We start from the raw sequence: 20,858 nt of genomic DNA, 5'->3' as shown, positions 1-20,858 counted from the left end.
GTTGCCACTTCAAATCATCAAAATTAAATGAAATAAACATTTGAATGCATCAGTCTGTGTGCAATGAATAAATATAATGTACAAGTTACACCTTTTGAATGCAATTACTGAAATAAATCAAGTTTTTCAAAATATTCTAATTTACTGGCTTTTACCTGTAAATGTTGTCCATGCACACCTGGCTAGTGACCAAGGCCTTGCTTGGCTCTATAGTACACGCTGCAGTATTATAGTCCGCAGTCTCCACTTCGCTGCAGCGGTCCATTTTCCATGTATCCCCAAGAGTTCTCTCTTTATCAGCATCGCAGCCAACTTTTCAGCGCTTTTAAAGACCCGGTGGCCTACACACTATTAAAGTGAATGGAGTGAAAAAAGTATTGATGTTTCCTTTCTGAGAAGCTCGTTTTCCTCCTTGTTTCACATAAAACAATATAGACATCTAAGTTCAAAAGGTTAGAGGCAACACATTGAAATTGTCTCATTTGTGAGCTAAAGACAACAGCGGGGTCAATATATTTTTCAATGTACATATGCATACACTACATTAGTAGGCAGGCAAAGCTCTCTTGAAGCATGCAAACAAACAGTGAGAGGATTATGTGATATGTTTATGCATTTATCATACTCAAGCCCGAATGCAGCTGAGATAGGCTCAAGCACCCCCCCACAACTCCAAAAGGGACAAGCATGTGAAAATGGATGGATGGAAATAGAATCCCTGAAAAGACAATTAAATATACACTCTGCATTTGTGTTGCACACCACACAGAGGCAGACCGCACACATGCAGTCAGGCAAGGAGTCAGAGTGATGATGCGCTGGGGTCTGGTGCCTTGCTCAAGGGTATCTCGACAGTAGTTGGGATTCCGACTACCAGCAACTCTCGAACAACTACCGTATTTTTTGCACCGAATTAAAAGGCGCACTGCCGATGAGCGGGTCTATTCAGGTCTATTTTCATACAAAAGGCGCATTAAAGGGTCATATTATGATTTTTTACATAACATGTACCGTATTTTTCGGAGTATAAGTCGCACTGGAGTATAAGTCGCATTTTTTGGGGAATTTTTTTGATAAAACCCAACACCAAGAATAGACATTTGAAAGGCAATTTAAAATAAATACAGAATAGTGAACAACAGGCTGAATAAGTGTACGTTATATGAGGCATAAATAACCAACTGGTATGTTAACGTAACATATTATGGTAAGAGTCATTCAAATAACTATAACATATAGAACATGCTATACAATCTGTCACTCCTAATCGCTAAATCCCATGAAATATTATACGTCTAGTCTCTTACGTGAATTAGCTAAATAATTATATTTGATATTTTACGGTAATGTGTTAATAATTTCACACATTAGTCGCTCCTGAGTATAAGTCGCACTCCCGGCCAAACTATGAAAAAAACTGCGACTTATAGTCCGAAAAATACGGTAATGGTGGTTCTTTGGTCAAAATGTTGCATAGATTATGTTTTACAGACCATCTTCAAGTAGCTTTCTGAGCGTCTCTTCAGGATGCGCCGTTTTGTGGGCAGTTTTACCTACGTGGCTCACTTTCGACAGCGTCTTCTCCCCGTCATCTTTGTTGTAGCGGTGTAGCGTGCAAGGACGGGGGTGGAAGAAGTGTCAAAAGATGGAGCTAACGGTTTTAATGACGTTCAGACTTTACTGAAATCAATAACGGAGCAGCATCTCCTCATCCATGGCTCACTAGTGCAGCAACAACGGGGCGGTATAGCTCGGTTGGTAGAGTGGCCGTGCCATCAACTTGAGGGTTGCAGGTTCGATCCCCGCTTCCGCCATCCTAGTCACTGCCGTTGTGTCCTTGGGCAAGACACTTTACCCACCTGCTCCCAGTGCCACCCACACTGGTTTAAATGTAACTTAGATATTGGGTTTTCACTATGTAAAGCGCTTTGAGTCACTAGAGAAAAGCGCTATATAAATATAATTCACTTCACTTCACTTCAACGCCGGACATGTGTCCCGTGATTAACCGTCCGACCGGAACCCTCTAATAACTAGTTCCGTGGGTGAATTATGTAAACCCACTACAGTTTTTAGCGCTTTGATAGCTAGTCTACTGACAGATATAAGTAAGAACTTTACACTACTTTATATTAGAAATGGCAACAGCGGAAAATGAATGTCACATAACAAGATAGAGAAAAATAAGAAGATTATGACTACGCTGTCGGCACGGACTACAATGGCGGAAGCGCACACATTTTCAGGACTTATGCAGATCCCAAATACACATCAGCAGGTACCAGAAGGTAAGAAAAGTTGGTTTTGCATAATATAGCGAATAAAAACGCCAGGTAATATGTCCGCTAATAGGTGCCATTTTGCGGTCCTTATACACACACCATAATAACACTTGTATGTTTAATGCGCCGACAATCCATCAAGCGGTGCGGCTTCATAGTTTACCGACATTGTACTAAAAAACATTTTGACATATTTTTGAGCGCCCTGTGTAATGTTCTATATCCTCAATGGAACATTTAAAGTTTCGATGTTGTTTGCCTGAATCATAGTCCAGTCTACACGTATCTCGTATGTATGACTGCCATCTACTGGACACACTTATTATTACTCCATGTACCAAATAAAATTGCTTCGAGGTCAGTAAGCACAACCAGAATTATGCCGTACATTAGGCGCACCCGGTTGTAAGAAGAACTGTCGATTTTTGAGAAAATTAAAGGATTTTAGTCTGCAAAATAAGGCACTTGCAAATGTTTGTTTACAGCAGGGTTCTAAAGCCCAAGTCGTTAAGAGTGAGCTACTGCCGCCTTGACGCAAGGGGTTGTGGTCTTTGCCGGGGTGTGATTCTGTTGACAGATTTCATTTACAGCACTGACACACCCAGACAAATCACACTTGCATCCCAAGACAGAACTGCTAGTGCTTACAGCTTGGAGACAAATTCACCGGAGGAGGAGGTGGTTAAGGAAGAACGACCCAATGAAAACAACTCGAGCATATCTTGTCCAGCTGCTAAAACAAAGACTTTCTGCAGCAACATGAAGTCAGCGATGTCTCAGAATTGTCAGAGGGGACTGAGTGGAGACGTGGGGAGAAATGGATAGCATGTGTGCATGTTAACAGAAAAAAACTGTGACATCATCAGTCCCTCTCACCTCAGAAGACCTTTCTTTCGTGTGTGTGTTTGAGTGACTCAATAGTTCCAGACCAGGGGTGTCAAACTTGTTTTCATTGAGGGCCACATCGCAGTCATGGCTGCCATTAAAGGGCCGCACGTAACAGTAAATAATTAATACATTTGCCTATGAATTTAAATATTTAAAAACATTTTTACGGAAAGAGTAAAAACAAATCTGTGGATTTTACCACTGGCAGCTTAGTTGCCAGACTTTTACTGTAAAATATTTGTTTTGTTTTTTTAATATTATTATTTTAATAGAAATACAGAACTGCTGTTTAATTTTATTTTGGCAACTCAGCTGCAAGATTTTTTTTACCATAATAAAATGTGTTTCCATAAAATCAGCAACATGGATTTTACAGTACAAAACAAAACAAAAAAAACCAACACTGACAGCTCAGTCGACATAATTTTACTGTAAAAAAACAAACATTGGTTGTTGTTTTTTTCAACTTCCAGTAATATTTAGACTACTCAGATTACTCAGCCAGTGTTTGTGGGTCTTAGACTTAGACTTCCTTTTTATTGTCATTCAAATTTGAACTTTACAGCACAGATAAGAACAAAATTCCGTTACAAAAGCTCATGGTAGTGCAGGATAAAAAAGCAATACGGTGCAAATATAAATAAATAAATATATATAAATAATATATAAATATATATATATATAAAATAAATAAATACATATAAATATATATACATAAATATAAATAAATATATGCTGTAAAAAACTCCCTAAACGTTACAGTAAAATCTATTGGTCATTTTTATAGTGTACAATTTGATGGATAACTTGCTTTGAAATCATAAGTTAAGCAGATATTTAAAGATTTATTTGGATTTTGACCAAATAAGTTAAATATAAAGAAAATTAACATCATATTTGTTGCAATATTGGACATTATTCCCTGTCAAACTAGAAAAAAAAACAACATAATAGCTATTGTGTTTTCCCGGAATGCAAAGGAAAGTTGCCGCGGGCAAGGCGTGAAGGTAAGGACATGTTTATTTTTACACTAACAAAAAGAACAAACGAAAAGCGCGCACAAGGCGGAAATACAAAAACTTGGCTAATGAAACAAAAACTTGCACAAAGGCAAAAACTATAAACATGAAATATACAACACTTACTGTGGCCTGAAAAAAGGTGCAGGGAACAATGGCTTGGAATGAAAGGTAGCAGAGGTAGAAAGGATAATGTCACCAGGACGATCAACAGAAAAATACAGGCTTAAATAGCAGTGACATGATTAGTGACAGGTGCGCGAGTGCAAAGCGTGAGACAGGTGCGTGACATGAGGACAGGTGAAAACTAATTGGTTGCTTTGGTGACAAAACAAACAAGGTTGCACAAAGAGTCCAAAAACCAAACCTGAACATAACCAAAACAAAACATGATCACACAGACATGACAGCTAGTGACCAAGGCCTTGCTTGGCTCTATTGTACACGCTGCAGTATTATAGTCCACAGTCTCCACTTCGCTGCAGTGGTCCATTGTCCATGTATCCCCAAGAGTTCTCTCTTGATCAGCATCGCAGCCAACTTTTCAGCGCTTTTAAAAGAGTAGCTGATGCATTGGTAGATCTTCTTTTAATATTTGGCTGAGACCAGGGATCTTGGGCTCAAAAAGGTCGGTGACCACTATCACCCCATTGTTATGTTTATTTTATGCACATTACTGTTTTGCATTTTATGATGTGTTCAAAGTGTACAAGCGTTTACTAAATATGAACTTCAGTCCAGGCTGGAATCCATTATTCATGTTTACATTGTTGTTTTATGAAGAAATGTGCATTCAAACTTTTCTATTTACGAACCCTGTAAATTAAGGTTCCACTGCATGTGAGCTCCACTAATTATTATTGTTCCATATGATAAATAATTAACTCCTGTAGCTCTGAGAAGGTGATTGGCTGCAAGCTCCCATCCCTCCAGGACTTGTTCTCCTCCAGGACCAGGAGGCGTCACAGCTGACTCTTCTCACCCTGGACACAAACTATTCTCCTCTCTCCCCTCAGGCGGGAGACTACGGTCCATCCAGACCCACACCTCCCGCCACCTGAACAGTTTTTTTCCCCTCGGCCATCAGGCACATGAACAATAACTCCTAACAGTAGCTCCTTTGAATTCCTTCTAAGTCTATAACAAGATCTGATAGCTCAGTTACAGCTCTTGTTATTACCAAATCTGTGTTATATGTGTTTTATGTTGCACCATTGCACCAAGAAAAATTCCTAGTTTGTGAACCCGTTCTCAAACAATGGCAATAAAACGATTCTGATTCTGATTCTGATTCTTTCACGCGTTATACATCCGGACTTGGGGAATCAGTACCTTGCTCAGGGAGTTGGGATGCAAGTTTCAAGTGCAACTATCCTGCATTGAATCATGATTTTGCATGCAGCCATTGCTGACTGGTCCTCCTCACCTTACAGACCTGAGCGGCCACGCTTAATGAGCTGCCGGCCAGTCGTCTATCAGAGCAGCAAAGGCAGCCAGACCCTGAGCCTTGGCCTGCCGGCCCCTGAGCATACATCAGCCGGGCGACAGGAACCATCACTAACAGCAGCACCACCGGGCTGTGACAGCTGAATCCATCTCCCACAAGCCCCTACCTACAGCCCTAAACAAATGAACCCAACAATACTAATGAGCATGCAGCAGATGATATAAGGACAAATAACGATCACCCAGGCAGCAGGTAACAACAAAGGATTCGACATGTGACACATTGGCCTGGATGACACACACCTGCATATGATCATGCATCCATTGGCAGCCATTTTGAAATGTTTTAACTAGAGATGCCGATAAATGCGTTAAAATGTAATATCGGAAATTATCGGTATGTTTTTTTTTTGTTTTTTGTTTTTTTATTCAATCAAAAATCACAAGATACACTTACCATTAGTGCACCAAGCCAAAAAACCTCCCTCCCCCATTTACACTCATTCACACAAAAGGGTTGTTTCCTTCTGTTATTAATATTGTGGTTCCTACATTATATATCAATATATATCAATACAGTCTGCAAGGGATACAGTCCGTAAGCACACATGATTGGTCCACTAATAGTACTAACCTTTAACACTTCATTTGACTCATTTTCATTCATTACTAGTTTCTATGTAACTGTTTTTATATTGCTTTACTTTCTTTTTTATTCAAGAAAATGTTTTTCATTTATTTATCTTATTTTAATAATTTTTTTAAAAAGTACCTTATCTTCACCATACCTGGTTGTCCAAATAAGGCATAATAATGTGTTAATTCCACGACTGTGTAAAGGACAATGTTTTCTCAACTGATTGCAATAATGTATATTTGTTGTAACTATAAAATGAACCAAAAATATGACTTATTTTATCTTTGTGAAAATATTGGACACAGTGTGTCGTCAAGCTTATGAGATGCGATGCAAGTGTAAGCCACTGTGACACTATTGTTCTTTTTTATAAATGTCTAATGATAATGTCAATGAGGGATTTTTAATCACCGCTATGTTGAAGTTGTAACTAATATTGATACTGTTGTTGATAATATTCATTTTTGTTTCACTACTTTTGGTCTGTTCTGTGTGGTGTTTGTGTCTCCTCTGAACTGTTTATCGCAGTTCTGAGTGTTGCCGGGTCGGGTTTGGTTTTGGAATTGGATTGCATTGTTATGGTATTGCTTTGTTGGATTGATTAATTAAAATAAATAAATCAATAAATAAAATTTACAAAAAATAAATAAATACAAATAAAAAAAATCGATTTTTTCAAAATGAGAATCGATTCTGAATCACACGTGAGAATCGCGATTCGAATTTGAATCCATTTTTTTCCACACCCCTAATTATTACCTGTCACTCTTTAAACTTCTTGTGCATGTTTACTTAACTTTGAAGCAAAGGTGGTAATACAAATCGCCACATTTGGCGAGGCGCATTTTAAAGCAACACTTGAAGCGCGGCGCTTCCTTGTTTAAAGCGTCACCTTTATCCTTGGTTTTGAAGCCCAAATACTTCCATATTGCCTTTCACGCACACTCTTTATTAACCAGTAGAATTATAGTTCTTTTGCCATTCTTCCTCTCCACGATGTTATTGCTTGTATGCACTTTGTGTGTGCGTTTTGACACACTCAACATCATGCGCCTCGGCTCTGTAGTCACCGCCGAGATGAAAGAACGGTACCGGTACTTTTCAAAGGCACCGATTTCAATCAATTAGTATCGCAGTACTTTAATAGTACCGGTATACCGTACAACCCTACAAGCTTGCAGTCCTACAATACCCTGATTGTGGACAGGGAGACTACAGCCATCGAAACACATGTAATCTCTTTATTAACTCGAGCTAACAAAATCCAGTGAAAAGATTCAACAGAGTTGACGTAACTTTCTGTAAATTGCTTTTTTGGCAAAGTAACCAGTGTTTATTTTTGGGGCATCGTGCCAGCAACTTAAAGGTTCTAGGTTCAATTCCCGTTTCCGCCATCTTAGTCACAGCCTTTGTGTCCTTGAGCGAGACACTTTACCCCCCTTTTTCCAGTGCCACCAACACTGATTTAAATGTAGCTTAAAGATGAAGATAATGGGTTTCATTATGTAAAGCACCTTGAGTCTCTAGAGAAAAAGCACAATATAAATATAATGCACTTGACTTTTTAAAAAGTAGTTTTCCAAACACTGGGCATAAGTGTCAACCTTTATCTTGTATAATTGCATTTCTTTTTTCAGTTTACACCAACTGTATTGTTGATTCCTCACTTTGTGTGCACATTAATATGCTTTCTTTTGTACTTAATTTTACAGTAACTTCCACAATAAACAACCTCAAGTTGGAAGTTCTTCATCTCTAATTGAAAGGACTGTTTACATAGTTGTATAACTCAATTCCAACTCAAGAAGAGTACAATAATATATATGTAAATAAACCAGAGGGGTTACATTGTAGTAATAAAATAAGCAACAATTGAAAAATACAGCAAAATGATATCATGTGAAAAAATATATTTGTTTATACAACTACAAACCCCGTTTCCATATGAGTTGGGAAATTGTGTCAGATGTAAATATAAACGGAATACAATGATTTGCAAATCCTTTTCAACCCATATTCAATTGAATGCACTACAAAGACAACATATTTGATGTTCAAACTCATAAACTTTTTTGCAAAAAATAATTAACTTAGAATTTCATGGCCACAACACGTGCCAAAGTAGTTGGGAAAGGGCATGTTCACCACTGTGTTACATGGCCTTTCCTTTTAACAACACTCAGTAAACGTTTGGGAACTGAGGAGACACATTTTTGAAGCTTCTCAGGTGGAATTCTTTCCCATTCTTGCTTGATGTACAGCTTAAGTTGTTCAACAGTCCGGGGGTCTCCGTTGTGCTATTTTAGGCTTCATAATGCACCACACATTTTCAATGGGAGACAGGTCTGGACTACAGGCAGGCCAGTCTAGTACCTGCACTCTTTTACTATGAAGCCACGTTGATGTAACACATGGCTTGGCATTGTCTTGCTGAAATAAGCAGGGGCGTCTATGGTAAAGTTGCTTGGATGGCAACATATGTTGCTCCAAAACCTGTATGTACCTTTCAGCATTAATGGCGCCTTCACAGATGTGTAAGTTACCCATGTCTTGGGCACTAATACACCCCCATACCATCACAGATGCTATCTTTTCAACTTTGCGCCTATAACAATCCGGATGGTTCTTTTCCTTTTTGGTCCGGAGGACACGACGTCCACATTTTCCAAAAACAATTTGAAATGTGGATTCGTCAGACCATAGAACACTTTTCCACTTTGTATCAGTCCATCTTAGATGAGCTCAGGCCCAGCGAAGCTGACAGCGTTTCTGGGTGTTGTTGATAAACGGTTTTCGACTTGCATAGGAGAGTTTTAACTTGCACTTAAAGCTGTAGCGATCAACTGTTGTTACTGACAGTGGGTTTCTGAAGTGTTCCTGATATCCTTTACACACTGATGTTGCTTGTTTATGCAGTACAGCCTGAGGGATCGAAGGTCACGGGCTTAGCTGCTTATGTGCAGTGATTTTTCCCAAATTCTCTGAACCCTTTGATGATATTACGGACTGTAGATGGTGAAATCCCTAAATTCCTTGCAATAGCTGGTTGAGAAAGGTTTTTCTTAAACTGTTCAACAATTTGCTCACGCATTTGTTGACAAAGTGGTGACCCTCGCCCCATCCTTGTTTGTGAATGACAATTTCATGGAATCTACTTTTATACCCAATCATGGCACCCACCTGTTCCCAATTTGCCTGTTCACCTGTGGCTTTCCTCAACTTTATCAGTATTTATTGCCTTTCCCAACTTCTTTGTCACGTGTTGCTGGCATCAAATTCTAAAGTTAATGATTATTTGCAAAAAAAAAAAAATTATCAGTTTGAACATCAAATATGTTGTCTTTGTAGCATATTCAACTGAATATGGCTTGAAAATCATTTGCAAATCATTGTATTCCGTTTAGGGCTTCACGGTGGCAGAGGGGTTAGTGCATCTGCCTCACAATACGAAGGTCCTGAGTAGTCTTGGGTTCAATCCCGGGCTCGGGATCTTTCTGTGTGGAGTTTGCATGTTCTCCCCGTGACTGCGTGGGTTCCCTCCGGGTACTCCGGCTTCCTCCCACTTCCAAAGACATGCACCTGGGGATAAGTTGATTGGCAACACTAAATTGGCCCTAGTGTGTGAATGTGAGTGTGAATGTTGTCTGTCTATCTGTGTTGGCCCTGCGATGAGGTGGCGACTTGTCCAGGGTGTACCCCGCCTTCCGCCCGATTGTAGCTGAGATAGGCTCCAGCGCCCCCCGCGACCCCAAAGGGAATAAGCGGTAGAAAATGGATGGATGGATGGATGGATGTATTCCGTTTGTATTTACATCTAACACAATTTCCCAACTCATATGGAAACGGGGTTTGTAATACAGATTTGTTTTTGAAAAAAATGCATCCGTCACAGCCAATTACGCAAATATAGGAGGAAGTCACAACATCCCTGGCGACGCTCTTCTTACCACTAATAGATAATGGGGAAATACTGTTTATTTTTTGGCCGCTACATTTACAGTCGGAATGGGATTCATAAGGCCCAATTCCTCACGGTTTACCTGACACATGAAACACTTTCGCCGCCAGACAGCAGTAGAGTGTTGAATATCTTAAAATGTGTTTCGTGGCAATTCCAACTTTGACCACGGCGTCGGTTGCGATGTAGAGTGGCACTTTCCATCATTTTCCGAAGACTGCATTGCAAAATTATTAACCCCCCTTCTTCTTCTCACGCGAGATCCACCCAGGTATGGGGACATATGAATCCCTTCCCTATGGTAGATGTTTTATCTAGAGCAGACCTGTGCAAAATACGGCCCGCGGGCCACATGCGGGCCGTTAAGATGTTCAATCCGGCCCACCAGACGTTCGACATAATTTTTTTTAGACCTTTAACGTCAAAACTGTAGCCGCCATTATGATGTGAAGTGGGTTTTTTTTAATGACCGTAAGTCTTGAACTATAGAAAGTATTTCAATGGTTGGAATCTGTACTTTTGAGTGATATTTGAGTTATTACGTCACAGCACCTCAGACATGAACAAACCAGAGTGGGCAGGGTTTGTTTGCAGAGCAGCCAGCCCCAAACGCGTGTGTCAGAAACAAATTTATACGTGAAAATATATAATATTGTAGGTGTTTATTATCCTTTGCATTCATATTTTTTACATTTGTGTAGTGTTTTGCTTGATTGTAAAATATGTATATCGAGGAGCTGGTCTAAGATGTAAAAGAGGAGTGACGTTCATATGTTGTTAATATTCAGTGTTTTATTGTTCATAGTTCATATTGTAAATCCCACTTTCTTTATTTCATGTACATTTTGGGTGTCCCATTCTGTAAAAAACTGTTTTTTGAGGTGGTCTGTTTTTAGAACTCTATCAGACATTGCGACTTTTGGTATTAGTGTTCCTGACAAAAAGGGACCCAATTATAATTTATACACACATACACCTTGGCCCCAGACACATTGTTTTCTCTCAACGTGGCCCCCGAGTCAAAATAATTGCCCAGGCCTGATCTCAAGTGTGCCTTGTTAGTACTAGTTTGTGTTGTTGAAATAATCGATGGTGTTGCCCTACTTTTAAAAATACGAAATAGTAAAATTTCCGGCATGATGATGATGTCATCAGCCTCATGACATACTGTGAAATAAAACACAATCATTCTTCGGAACAAAAAGTATGTTCAAGCTGCAGCGGGCTCCTACCAAAAGGTAAGGTTTGGACCACATCAATGGTGGGAGACTGATAGAGAAGTGAAATGAAACCCCTTGAAGAAAGCTGCATTTATTCTAATAGAAGCATATCTTCTCCGCCAGACGGGCAGGAGACACCTGAAAAATACATCAGGGATCCTCTCTGTGTACTGTAGACACGCTGCAAGATAGAAAAGCAGATGAATACATTTGGAGTTGCGGCGCAGCGCAGGCTCACGGCTCTGAGTCCACCGGAACATTCATCCTAATCTGTTTCTCCTCAGAAAGGCATAATAAACACACAAAGTCCCTTTTGAGCTCTTGAGCATTTCTCGAGAAAGCCATGGGTAACACTTTTAGTACAACAAAGTCTGCACTGAAATGTTTTAATATAAAAGCATTGATTTTATTCTTGGGGGGGTTTAATGTGCAGAATTTGAGTATTACCTCTAAACATGTTCTTAATGCACTGTACCAAGAAACACATTTGTTTAGGTTCAAAGAGCACAGTGCACACTGAATGCTAACATTAAACACCATTTTTAGAATGTGGCTCTATTTTATTGGCCCTCGGCATTATCTAAAAAATAAAATGATGTTATAATGTTGATATATACAGTGCAGGCCAAAAGTTTGGACACACCTTCTCATTCAATGTGTTTTCTTTATACCTGTGGAGTTATGTACTTAACAAAAAAAGGGAAATAATTGAAAACATGTTTTATATTTTAGTTCCAAAATAGCCACCCTTTGCTCTGATTATTGCTTTGCACACTCTTGGCATTCTCTCGATGAGCTTCAAGAAGTAGTCACCTGAATTGGTTTTCACTTCACAGGTGTGCTTGAAGCTAAGTACATAAGTACATAACTCCACATGTGTTCATTCATAGTTGTGATGCCTTTAGTGACAATCTACAATGTAAATAGTCATGAAAATAAAGAAAACGCATTGAATGAGAAGGTGTGTCCAAACTTTTGGCCTGTACTGTATACTTAGATATTGCAGTGTCACCTAAAACACAAAGAGAAGATGTCAATATTTGTCAGGATACCTTATCACAGTGATTCTCAAACCGCGGGCTCTATCTAGTGGTAAACCAAATAATCACTAGATTAAAGTACAATGTTTGTTTTCCCTATATTCAAACACACTGTTACTGTTCAAACAGTGTGTAATGTTAAAGTGGCCACAAATAATTAAATTAAATATACTTGTTACATAAAACCTCTGCCTTGATTTTTAATGAATACTTAGGCCTACTGCGGTACTGTATTTAAATGCTGGTCATTATGGTGGTACTTGGAGAGACAAGTTTTTATGAGGTGGTACTCGGTGAAAAAGTTGAGAACCACTGGTTTAGCATATGTGGATTTGCGCCAGCATCCAAATCACTCCCTCCAGGATTCTGCAAGCTTTTTTGTGATTACAAAGTCTGCATTTGCGAAAGCTTTTAAAAAAAGTCGTGGCCAGAGCTGCAATGTTATGGGTTTATTTTTTTCAAAAACATTGAATCAACATGTAATTTTATGATTTTGGTATCAAGTAGACAGCGACTGGCAGAAAGCGGCTTGAAGATGATCTGTAAAACATCATCCATGCAACATTTTGACCAAAGAACCACCAATACATGTTATGTAGATCACAAGTAATGTTTTCAAATTAGAAAAAAAATAATAATTATATGACTCCTTTAATACGCCCTATAATCCTGTACACCTTTTGTATGAAAATAGACCTGAATAGACCCGCTCATTGGCAGTGGGCCTTATAATCCGTTGCGCCCTATGGTCCGGAAAATACGGTACATTTATTTTTAATCATTTTTTTTGCGTCCCTTCTTTAGCAGTATATTTGATTAGTATTTATTTTTGTAATCAGCCTGACCAAAGCCTATGATAATAATCATTGTAATCAACACATGCTTTCATATCATTTGACAATGTTTATCCTGTTAAACTGTAAGTAGGTTAGATATAATTATTGAATACCATTAAAATCAAGAGTAAGATGACTAATTCAGTGTTAATATTTGAGGGGGCCCCAAGGTCAAAAAGGTTAAGAACCCCTGGTCTAGGGGGACGAGAGTATTGCTGTTTAAGCAATAAAAAGTTGGATGTTGCTGTTCCTACTTGGTCCACAAGAAACAGAGACAAATTTGATTGGTGGAAATGACGCTGATTGGGCAACATGTGCGGGAAAGTTGCATTCATCGGACAAAGTTGCTAGGCCGTGCATAATTTGCGGTGAATGGTTAAAATTTGCGTGAATTGGTGTCATCAAACTGTACCAAAGTGGCCTCCGACATCCTACAATTTTTCCGTTTGCAGCCCTCGATGTAAACAGTTTGGACACCCCCGACCTATAGACATTAGGGAAGTCGCTGGGTAAGAAGCATTAAAAGATAAAACAAACACTTACTGTGCTGACAGTTCCTGCCCATGTACTCCCCAGGGCATTCGCAGGAGTAATTTGCAACCAGATCAGTGCAAACGCCCCCGTTCTTGCACGGGTCTCGTTCACATTCATTTATATCTGAGGACACAAAAAAACACATACAATAAAATACATTCATTGCAGCAGGTAAGTGGGAATTTTTAAAAACAAAATAGAAAGAAAGCCATTTAATTGGCTGTGTATTTTTATTAATTATTGACCTGTTTTAATGTATTTATTTTACCCTTCAAGTTTTTTGTTTTATTTAATAACATTTACATAAATTGAGGGTATTAAACAGAGTTTTATCTGAATTGTTATTTTCAAATGATTGACTTCTGCATCAATGAAGAGCAATCTGATGAAGTTGCAAATAAAAAATAACAGCATGACTAAACTTCCCTTCTCTGTTTTTTCCACTGCCGAGTAAGTTGTACTCGGCATTTTTGTCAAAGCCAATTACATAATTAGATCTCTCACATGGAATCGGATTTAGTAGCCCCTAGAGGGGGTTGCAATCCAATCCATTAAAGGTGATCACTGAACCCAAAAGTCCTAAAAATATGACCTTTTTCATCAGCAGCTCTACCACGCAAATGGATGTACAACAACAAAACACTATGGCAGTAATATTATGGGATGCAGGAGGAAAACTACAAGAAGAAATCTTGGAACAGTTCAAGAAAACAAGCACAAGGCTAGCATTTTGTTGGTATTCTTAATCTGTGACCAAGTAAAATGCACATTTATTAAATGTTATATTTATCAAAATGAATGCAGATTTCATACTTATTGTACTTGTGTCTACTGTAATTCAGTTGACCAAATAATCAAAATCCATTTATTCACACACTGTTGCTAATGTTTGAAATTAATTACATCAAAATGTGGTCTTTTTCTGTTGGAATAGATACTTTTTGAAATAAAAAAATAATTATCATGCTAAACAGACTCAATAACTCTACGGTGACGTTTTGTTGAATTTACGGAGACATTTGTGGAACTGAAACAATACGAAAAGAACGCCGTTGTAAGTTAATAATATTAACACAGAAACTCATAAACGTGTTAGCAAATAATGCTAAAGATGCTAGCGTCATTGCATACCACGTACAAATATGCAGGAAAACACTACAGACATCACACATGGGACGGATTGTTTTAGTTATATTGGAAAACTTACAAACGTTGCTTGGAGTGATTAATGATAAGTCCACACGAGTAAAAACGCTATGGACGACTTAGAAAATGGAATTGTAGTTCCGGTTGAAAGCTTTGAACAAAAGGGCACTGCAGCACCTGCATTGATCGAACTCGTTTAAGGGATGCCACAACAGCACAAAAAATAACAAACCTTTTTTTTAGTGTATTTGCTTGTTTTGTTTTCAAATTTCGGCATTACGGCCGTCAGCGAAGAAATATCCATAAATTAGCCGCACCGTTTCATAAACCGCAGCGCTCAAAGAGTAGTCCAGAATTTACGGTACGACTGCATGACAAGACTGAACTTGCAAGTTACTATGTTTACTAGAAAACAGGCTTTTGCTGCCTTGAGCATCCTTCAGGAGGAGGGGAACTTAGAAGCAAGAACCAAGTACTCTCTGAGACATAATAATGTTGTTGCAGGGACACAAGGCATGACATGTAAGAAGTACAAAAAGAGAGGCCAAAGAAAGGAGTCTGATTTTTGCAAGGAGTTTCACAAATATGGGGGTACGTGATTGAAAATGTGAATAATGAAATCAAAAAGCAGTCAAAATCTTCCTGCAGTCATGTCAAAGGAAATGAGGGAAGAGCAAACAATTGCTGAAATGAGCTAGGAGAACAAGTGGATGCTTTAAAGAAGCAGAATGGTAGAAGGATCAGATCATATTGAAACGAATGTGTAGAGTGGAGAAGTTGGGGCAAAGCACACTCAGGAACAATGTGATTATGACTGGGCTTCACATTACATGGAAGTCTTAAGCCAGGGTGCTGATTAAACAAATGTTGCCCTAACAGCAATCAAAGGATGCAACATTATCTACACTGTATGGCAGAAAGAAATAACAGCACCACACTCGCCATCATCATAGAGTTAAACAACGACAAAACAAAATAGCACTTCCAGGGATTCTCAAACTGTGGTATGTGTACCACTAATGCTATGTGGGCTCCATCTAGTGGTATGCCAAAGAAGTCTGTAAATATGTACTGTAAATAGAGTATCATTGTTGATGTTTGTGCATTGTGTGTAATGTTACATTGGACAACAGTATTGAATATACTTAAATAAAACATCTGTCTTGTTTTTAATGAATATGTGGGCCTGCTATGCTACTGTTACTAATATTGGTCATCATGGTGGTGCTTGGAGAGACAAGTGTTTTCTGAGGTGGTACTTGGTGAAAAAAAGTTTGAGAATCAATGAGCATCTGACAAGGCCAAGAAAGCATGTGACCTAATCAAAAAAGCGAGGGATTCAAAGTACCGTATTTTCCGCACTATAAGGCGCACCTAAAAACCACAATTTTTCTCAAAAGCTGACAGTGCGCCTAATAACCCGGTGCGCTTTATTACGATTCATTTTCATAAAGTTTCGGTCTCGCAACTTCGGTAAACAGCCGCCATCTTTTTTCCCGGTAGAACAGGAAGCGCTTCTTCTTCTACGCAAGCAACCGCCAATGAAAGCACTCGCCCCCATAGAACAGGAAGCGCTTCACCCGCCCCCGGAAGAAGAAGAAAAAACGCGCGGATATCACCGTACGTTTCATTTCCTGTTTACATCTGTAAAGACCACAAAATGGCTCCTACAAAACGATCCGGTTCATAAAAAGACGCAATCTCTCCATCCGCACACGGATTACTACCGTATTTCACAGCAACTGAACCGCACTGTGGAACGGGAGCACGTACGGTGAATATTCGCTCCACAGGGAATGAGAAGTCATCCTTCACTGTGGTTCTAGCTTGCCATGCTAACTTCCACCCATCCAAAAGAGACCTTTCCAGCCGGCGTCATCATAAAAGCTAACTCGAAGGGATGGATGGATGAAGAAAAGATGAGCGAGTGGTTAAGGGAAGTTTACGCGAAGAGGCCGGGTGGCTTTTTTCACACAGCTCCGAAGGCGAACACACCTTCACTAAGACGGGCAGATAGCGCCGGTCGACATACGCCAACATCTGCCAGTGGATCGTAAATGCCTGGGCAGATAGTTTCGGTCACAACTGTGGTCCGAGCTTTCCGGAAGGCAGGATTCACAGAACTGCTGGACAACAGTGACACTGACTCCGGTGACTTCTACGAGACGGAACCGGCCATTTTGGATCCCGTATTCGCCCAACTTTTCAATTCGGACACCGAAGACGAAGAATTCGAAGGATTTACGAATGAAGAATAACTTCAGAAGGTGAGCGCTATGTTTATTTTGTGTGTTGTGACATTAACGTTCGAGCAACATTATGTTGCTATTGTTCTACACCATTTTGAATTTTACTATGTTTGTGATTGCACATTTGCGTACATTTTGGGACAGAGTTGTTAGAACGCTGGTTTTCAATATATTATTAAAGTTTGACTGAACTATCTGACTGTTTTTTTGACATTCACTTTAGCGCAGCGTTTTTTTGACATTCACTTTAGCGCAGCGTAGGCGCGGCTTTTAGTCCGGGGCGGCTTATTGGTGGACAAAATTATGAAATATGTAATTCATAGAAGGTGCGGCTAATAATCCGGTGCGCCTTATAGTGCGGAAAATACGGTAGATGGAGCACCAACTCATAAATCTACATCCAGTTGGATGGAAAATCGGATGGAGTCGAAGTACTTTTTGTCATAGGTATCAAGAAACTGGGTAAGTGTTAACATCACTTTATCACCATTTCATATCAAATGCGTAGCACACAAACAAAAACTGACGTTCGATGACCAGACATAACGTTCAACTTGTGAAAACAAATATTTGCTAGACTAATCAGTTTCTTCAAGATTTTACGAGCTTTTTCTGTGATCGTGGCAGCCTTTGCCGAATTTTGTAGCAAAAGTTGTAATGTTTCGAGGCTTAATTTTTTTTCTTTATTATTGAATCAACCTGTGATTGTATGAATCTGTTATCAATGTGTTCCTTTAAATCTTAATATAAACAAAATACATGATTTGAACAACAATTGGAAAACATACAGTATTCATTTTTCACTCATTTTACGAAACCCAAAACCAATGAAGTTGGCGCGTTCCGCAGCCTCCGTAGCAAAACCCCCAGGTTCTGTAACAGCTTCTTCCCTCAGGCCATAAGACATGAATGCATCATAATAATCCCCTCAATTCCCCCCAAAAACGGATTAACTCGCTGGAATATAAACACAATATAACATACATCCATAAATGTGGATGCATATGCAACAGTGCAATATATTTATCTGTACAGTAATCTATTTATTTATATCTGCACCTTATTGCTCTTTTATCCTGCACTACAATGAGCTAAAGCAACAAAATGTTGTTCTTATCTGTACGGTAAAGTTCGAATTTGAATGACGATAAAAGGAAGTCTAAGTCTCTAAGTCTAATGTTGCTGTTCTTGCTTTGTGTACATAAACATACATTAGAGTAGACAGTCGATGTGTGCAAAATCAAAAAAGACGCTAATTGGACAAAATATGTGGGAAATTGAGGCCATTGGGGAAAGTTGCGTGAATTGGCTCAATCACGACATCGCAAAATCTTGAAGGTACATTTTACTTTAACTTATTACCGGTAACAGCTGTGTTTCTATTACCACTAGAAATGCACAAAACCTAAATGTCGCAATAAGAAAATGGTAATGGAAACACACCCATATAATAAAACAACTTCTCAAATATCGCTAAAACATTTTTACGCTCACATGAGTTGGTTTTTCAGACGTTTCAATATAAAAGTCTGCCGCAAAATCATGATGGAAACACTTTTTTTCGCATTTACAGGGCACTTAAAAGCCTACTGAAATGCGATTTTCTTATTTAAACGGGGATAGCAGGTCCATTCTATGTGTCATACTTGATCATTTTGCGATATTGCCATATTTTTGCTGAAAGGATTTAGTAGAGAACATCGAAGATAAAGTTTGCAACTTTTGGTCGCTGATAAAAAAGCCTTGCCTGTACCGGAAGTAGCAGACGAGTAGCGTGACGTCACAGGTTGTGGAGCTCCTCACATCTGCACATTGTTTACAATCATGGCCACCAGCAGCGAGAGCGATTCGGACCGAGAAAGCGTCAATTTCCCCGTTAATTTGAGCGAGGATGAAAGATTTGTGGATGAGGAAAGTGAGAGTGAAGGACTAGAGGGCAGTGGGAGCCATTCAGATAGGGAAGATGCTGTGAGAGGCGGGTGGGACCTGATATTCAGCTGGGAATAAACACAAGACATATATATACTCTATTAGCCACAACACAACCAGGCTTATATTTAATATGCCACAAATTAATCCCGCATAATAAACACCTCCCCCCTACCGTCCATATAACCCGCCAATACAACTCAAACACCTGCACAACACACTCAATCCCACAGCCCAAAGTACCGTTCACCTCCCCAAAGTTCATACAGCACATATATTTCCCCAAAGTCCCCAAAGTTACGTACGTGACATGCACATAGCGGCACACACGTACGGACAAGCGATCAAATGTTTGGAAGCCGCAGCTGCATGCGCACTCACGGTACCGCGTCTGCGCAACCAACTCAAAGTCCTCCTGGTAAGAGTCTCTGTTGTCCCAGTTCTCCACAGGCCAATGATGAAGCTTGACTGTCATCTTCCGGGAATGTTAACATTGAAACGCCGGCTGTGTTATCCGGCACAACAGTCAGGGGGTGCATTCTATGCCGCAATACACCGCTTCCCACCTACAGCTTTCTTCTTTGCTGTCTCCATTGTTCATTGAACAAATTGCAAAAGATTCAACATCACAGATGTCCAGAATACTGTGGAATTTTGCGATGAAAACAGACGACTTAATAGCTGGCCACCATGCTGTCCCAAAATGTCCTTTACAATCTGTGATGTCACGCGCAGGCGTCATCATACCGAGACGTTTTCAGCAGGATATTTTGCACAAAATTTAAAATTGCACTTTAGTAAGCTAACCCGGCCGTATTGGCATGTGTTGCAATGTTAAGATTTCATCATTGATATATAAACTATCAGACTGTGTGGTCGGTAGTAGTGGGTTTCAGTAGGCCTTTAAGCACCGAACCGGAGGGGTGCCGATGGAGGACAACTATGGCAGACAGGTCATCTTAGTATCGCTTCCAATCGATCGGCCGGGGGTGAGGAGGTCAAGGTGGCAGGTCCCATCCCGGCAATGGAGGCCGATCCGCAGGCTGGGAGAGATCCACATGCCCAAAAAATGTCGGGTGGGCCTTGAACCCACAATTTGTCAATTCTCTCCCAAAAATCCCTAATAATCCCTAATAAGGACTTCTGCTTTTAAGCGATCGCTCGCTGCCTCCGTCTTCTATTGACAATCCCGGCAAAAGCAGTGGCTGCAATTGTGATCACAGCTCCAAAACCATGGGATCGCAAAGCCTCCATCTTCCTCAAAGTGGAGTCTTGCGGGACTTTGGACTGACTGGCGGCTGCAAGAACACCAAGGCCGTAGTACAGAGACACGCTGCAGGCTTACACACACATGCATCCACAAAAAATATACGCCACAGTCACATACCCCAACCCCCATCCAACGCCCTCGATGGCTTGAATCCCTTAGGGGTGATGGATGGCTGGGCAGCGCTTGAACAGCTGCAGCCAGCCATCGTAGCCCCCACTCCATCCCATCTGTTGCAAGTCTCCAGTTGTATGTTGTAATATGTATATGTGCTATACTATGGAGGTTTTTATCCCACTCCAGACTGGGCCCCCGTAGGAGCCCAGTCAAGATTTAATTTTTTTACTCATCCTCCCTCAACGTTTACCTTTTTCCCACCTTTTATGGGGCGCCTTGTGACGACCCAT

At 39.9% G+C, this 20,858-nt stretch overlaps 1 protein-coding gene across 3 annotated transcripts in view; it reads right to left on the bottom strand.

Moving 5' to 3' along the window:
* Positions 1–20,858, bottom strand: part of edil3a (EGF-like repeats and discoidin I-like domains 3a) — a 315,932-nt gene that overhangs the window by 131,700 nt on the left and 163,374 nt on the right. For all 3 annotated transcript variants that reach the window (XM_061986658.2, XM_061986659.2, XM_061986660.2), the window contains one exon: positions 13,870–13,983. In XM_061986658.2, coding sequence (XP_061842642.1) covers positions 13,870–13,983 — 114 coding nt within the window. The remainder of the gene's footprint in view (positions 1–13,869; positions 13,984–20,858) is intronic.

The sequence above is a fragment of the Nerophis lumbriciformis genome, linkage group LG12 (genome assembly GCF_033978685.3).
Source record: "Nerophis lumbriciformis linkage group LG12, RoL_Nlum_v2.1, whole genome shotgun sequence".
In the NCBI taxonomy this organism is placed as follows: Eukaryota; Metazoa; Chordata; class Actinopteri; order Syngnathiformes; family Syngnathidae; genus Nerophis; species Nerophis lumbriciformis.
Note: the sequence above shows the minus strand (reverse complement) of the source record. Positions and strands in the feature narration are given on the sequence as shown.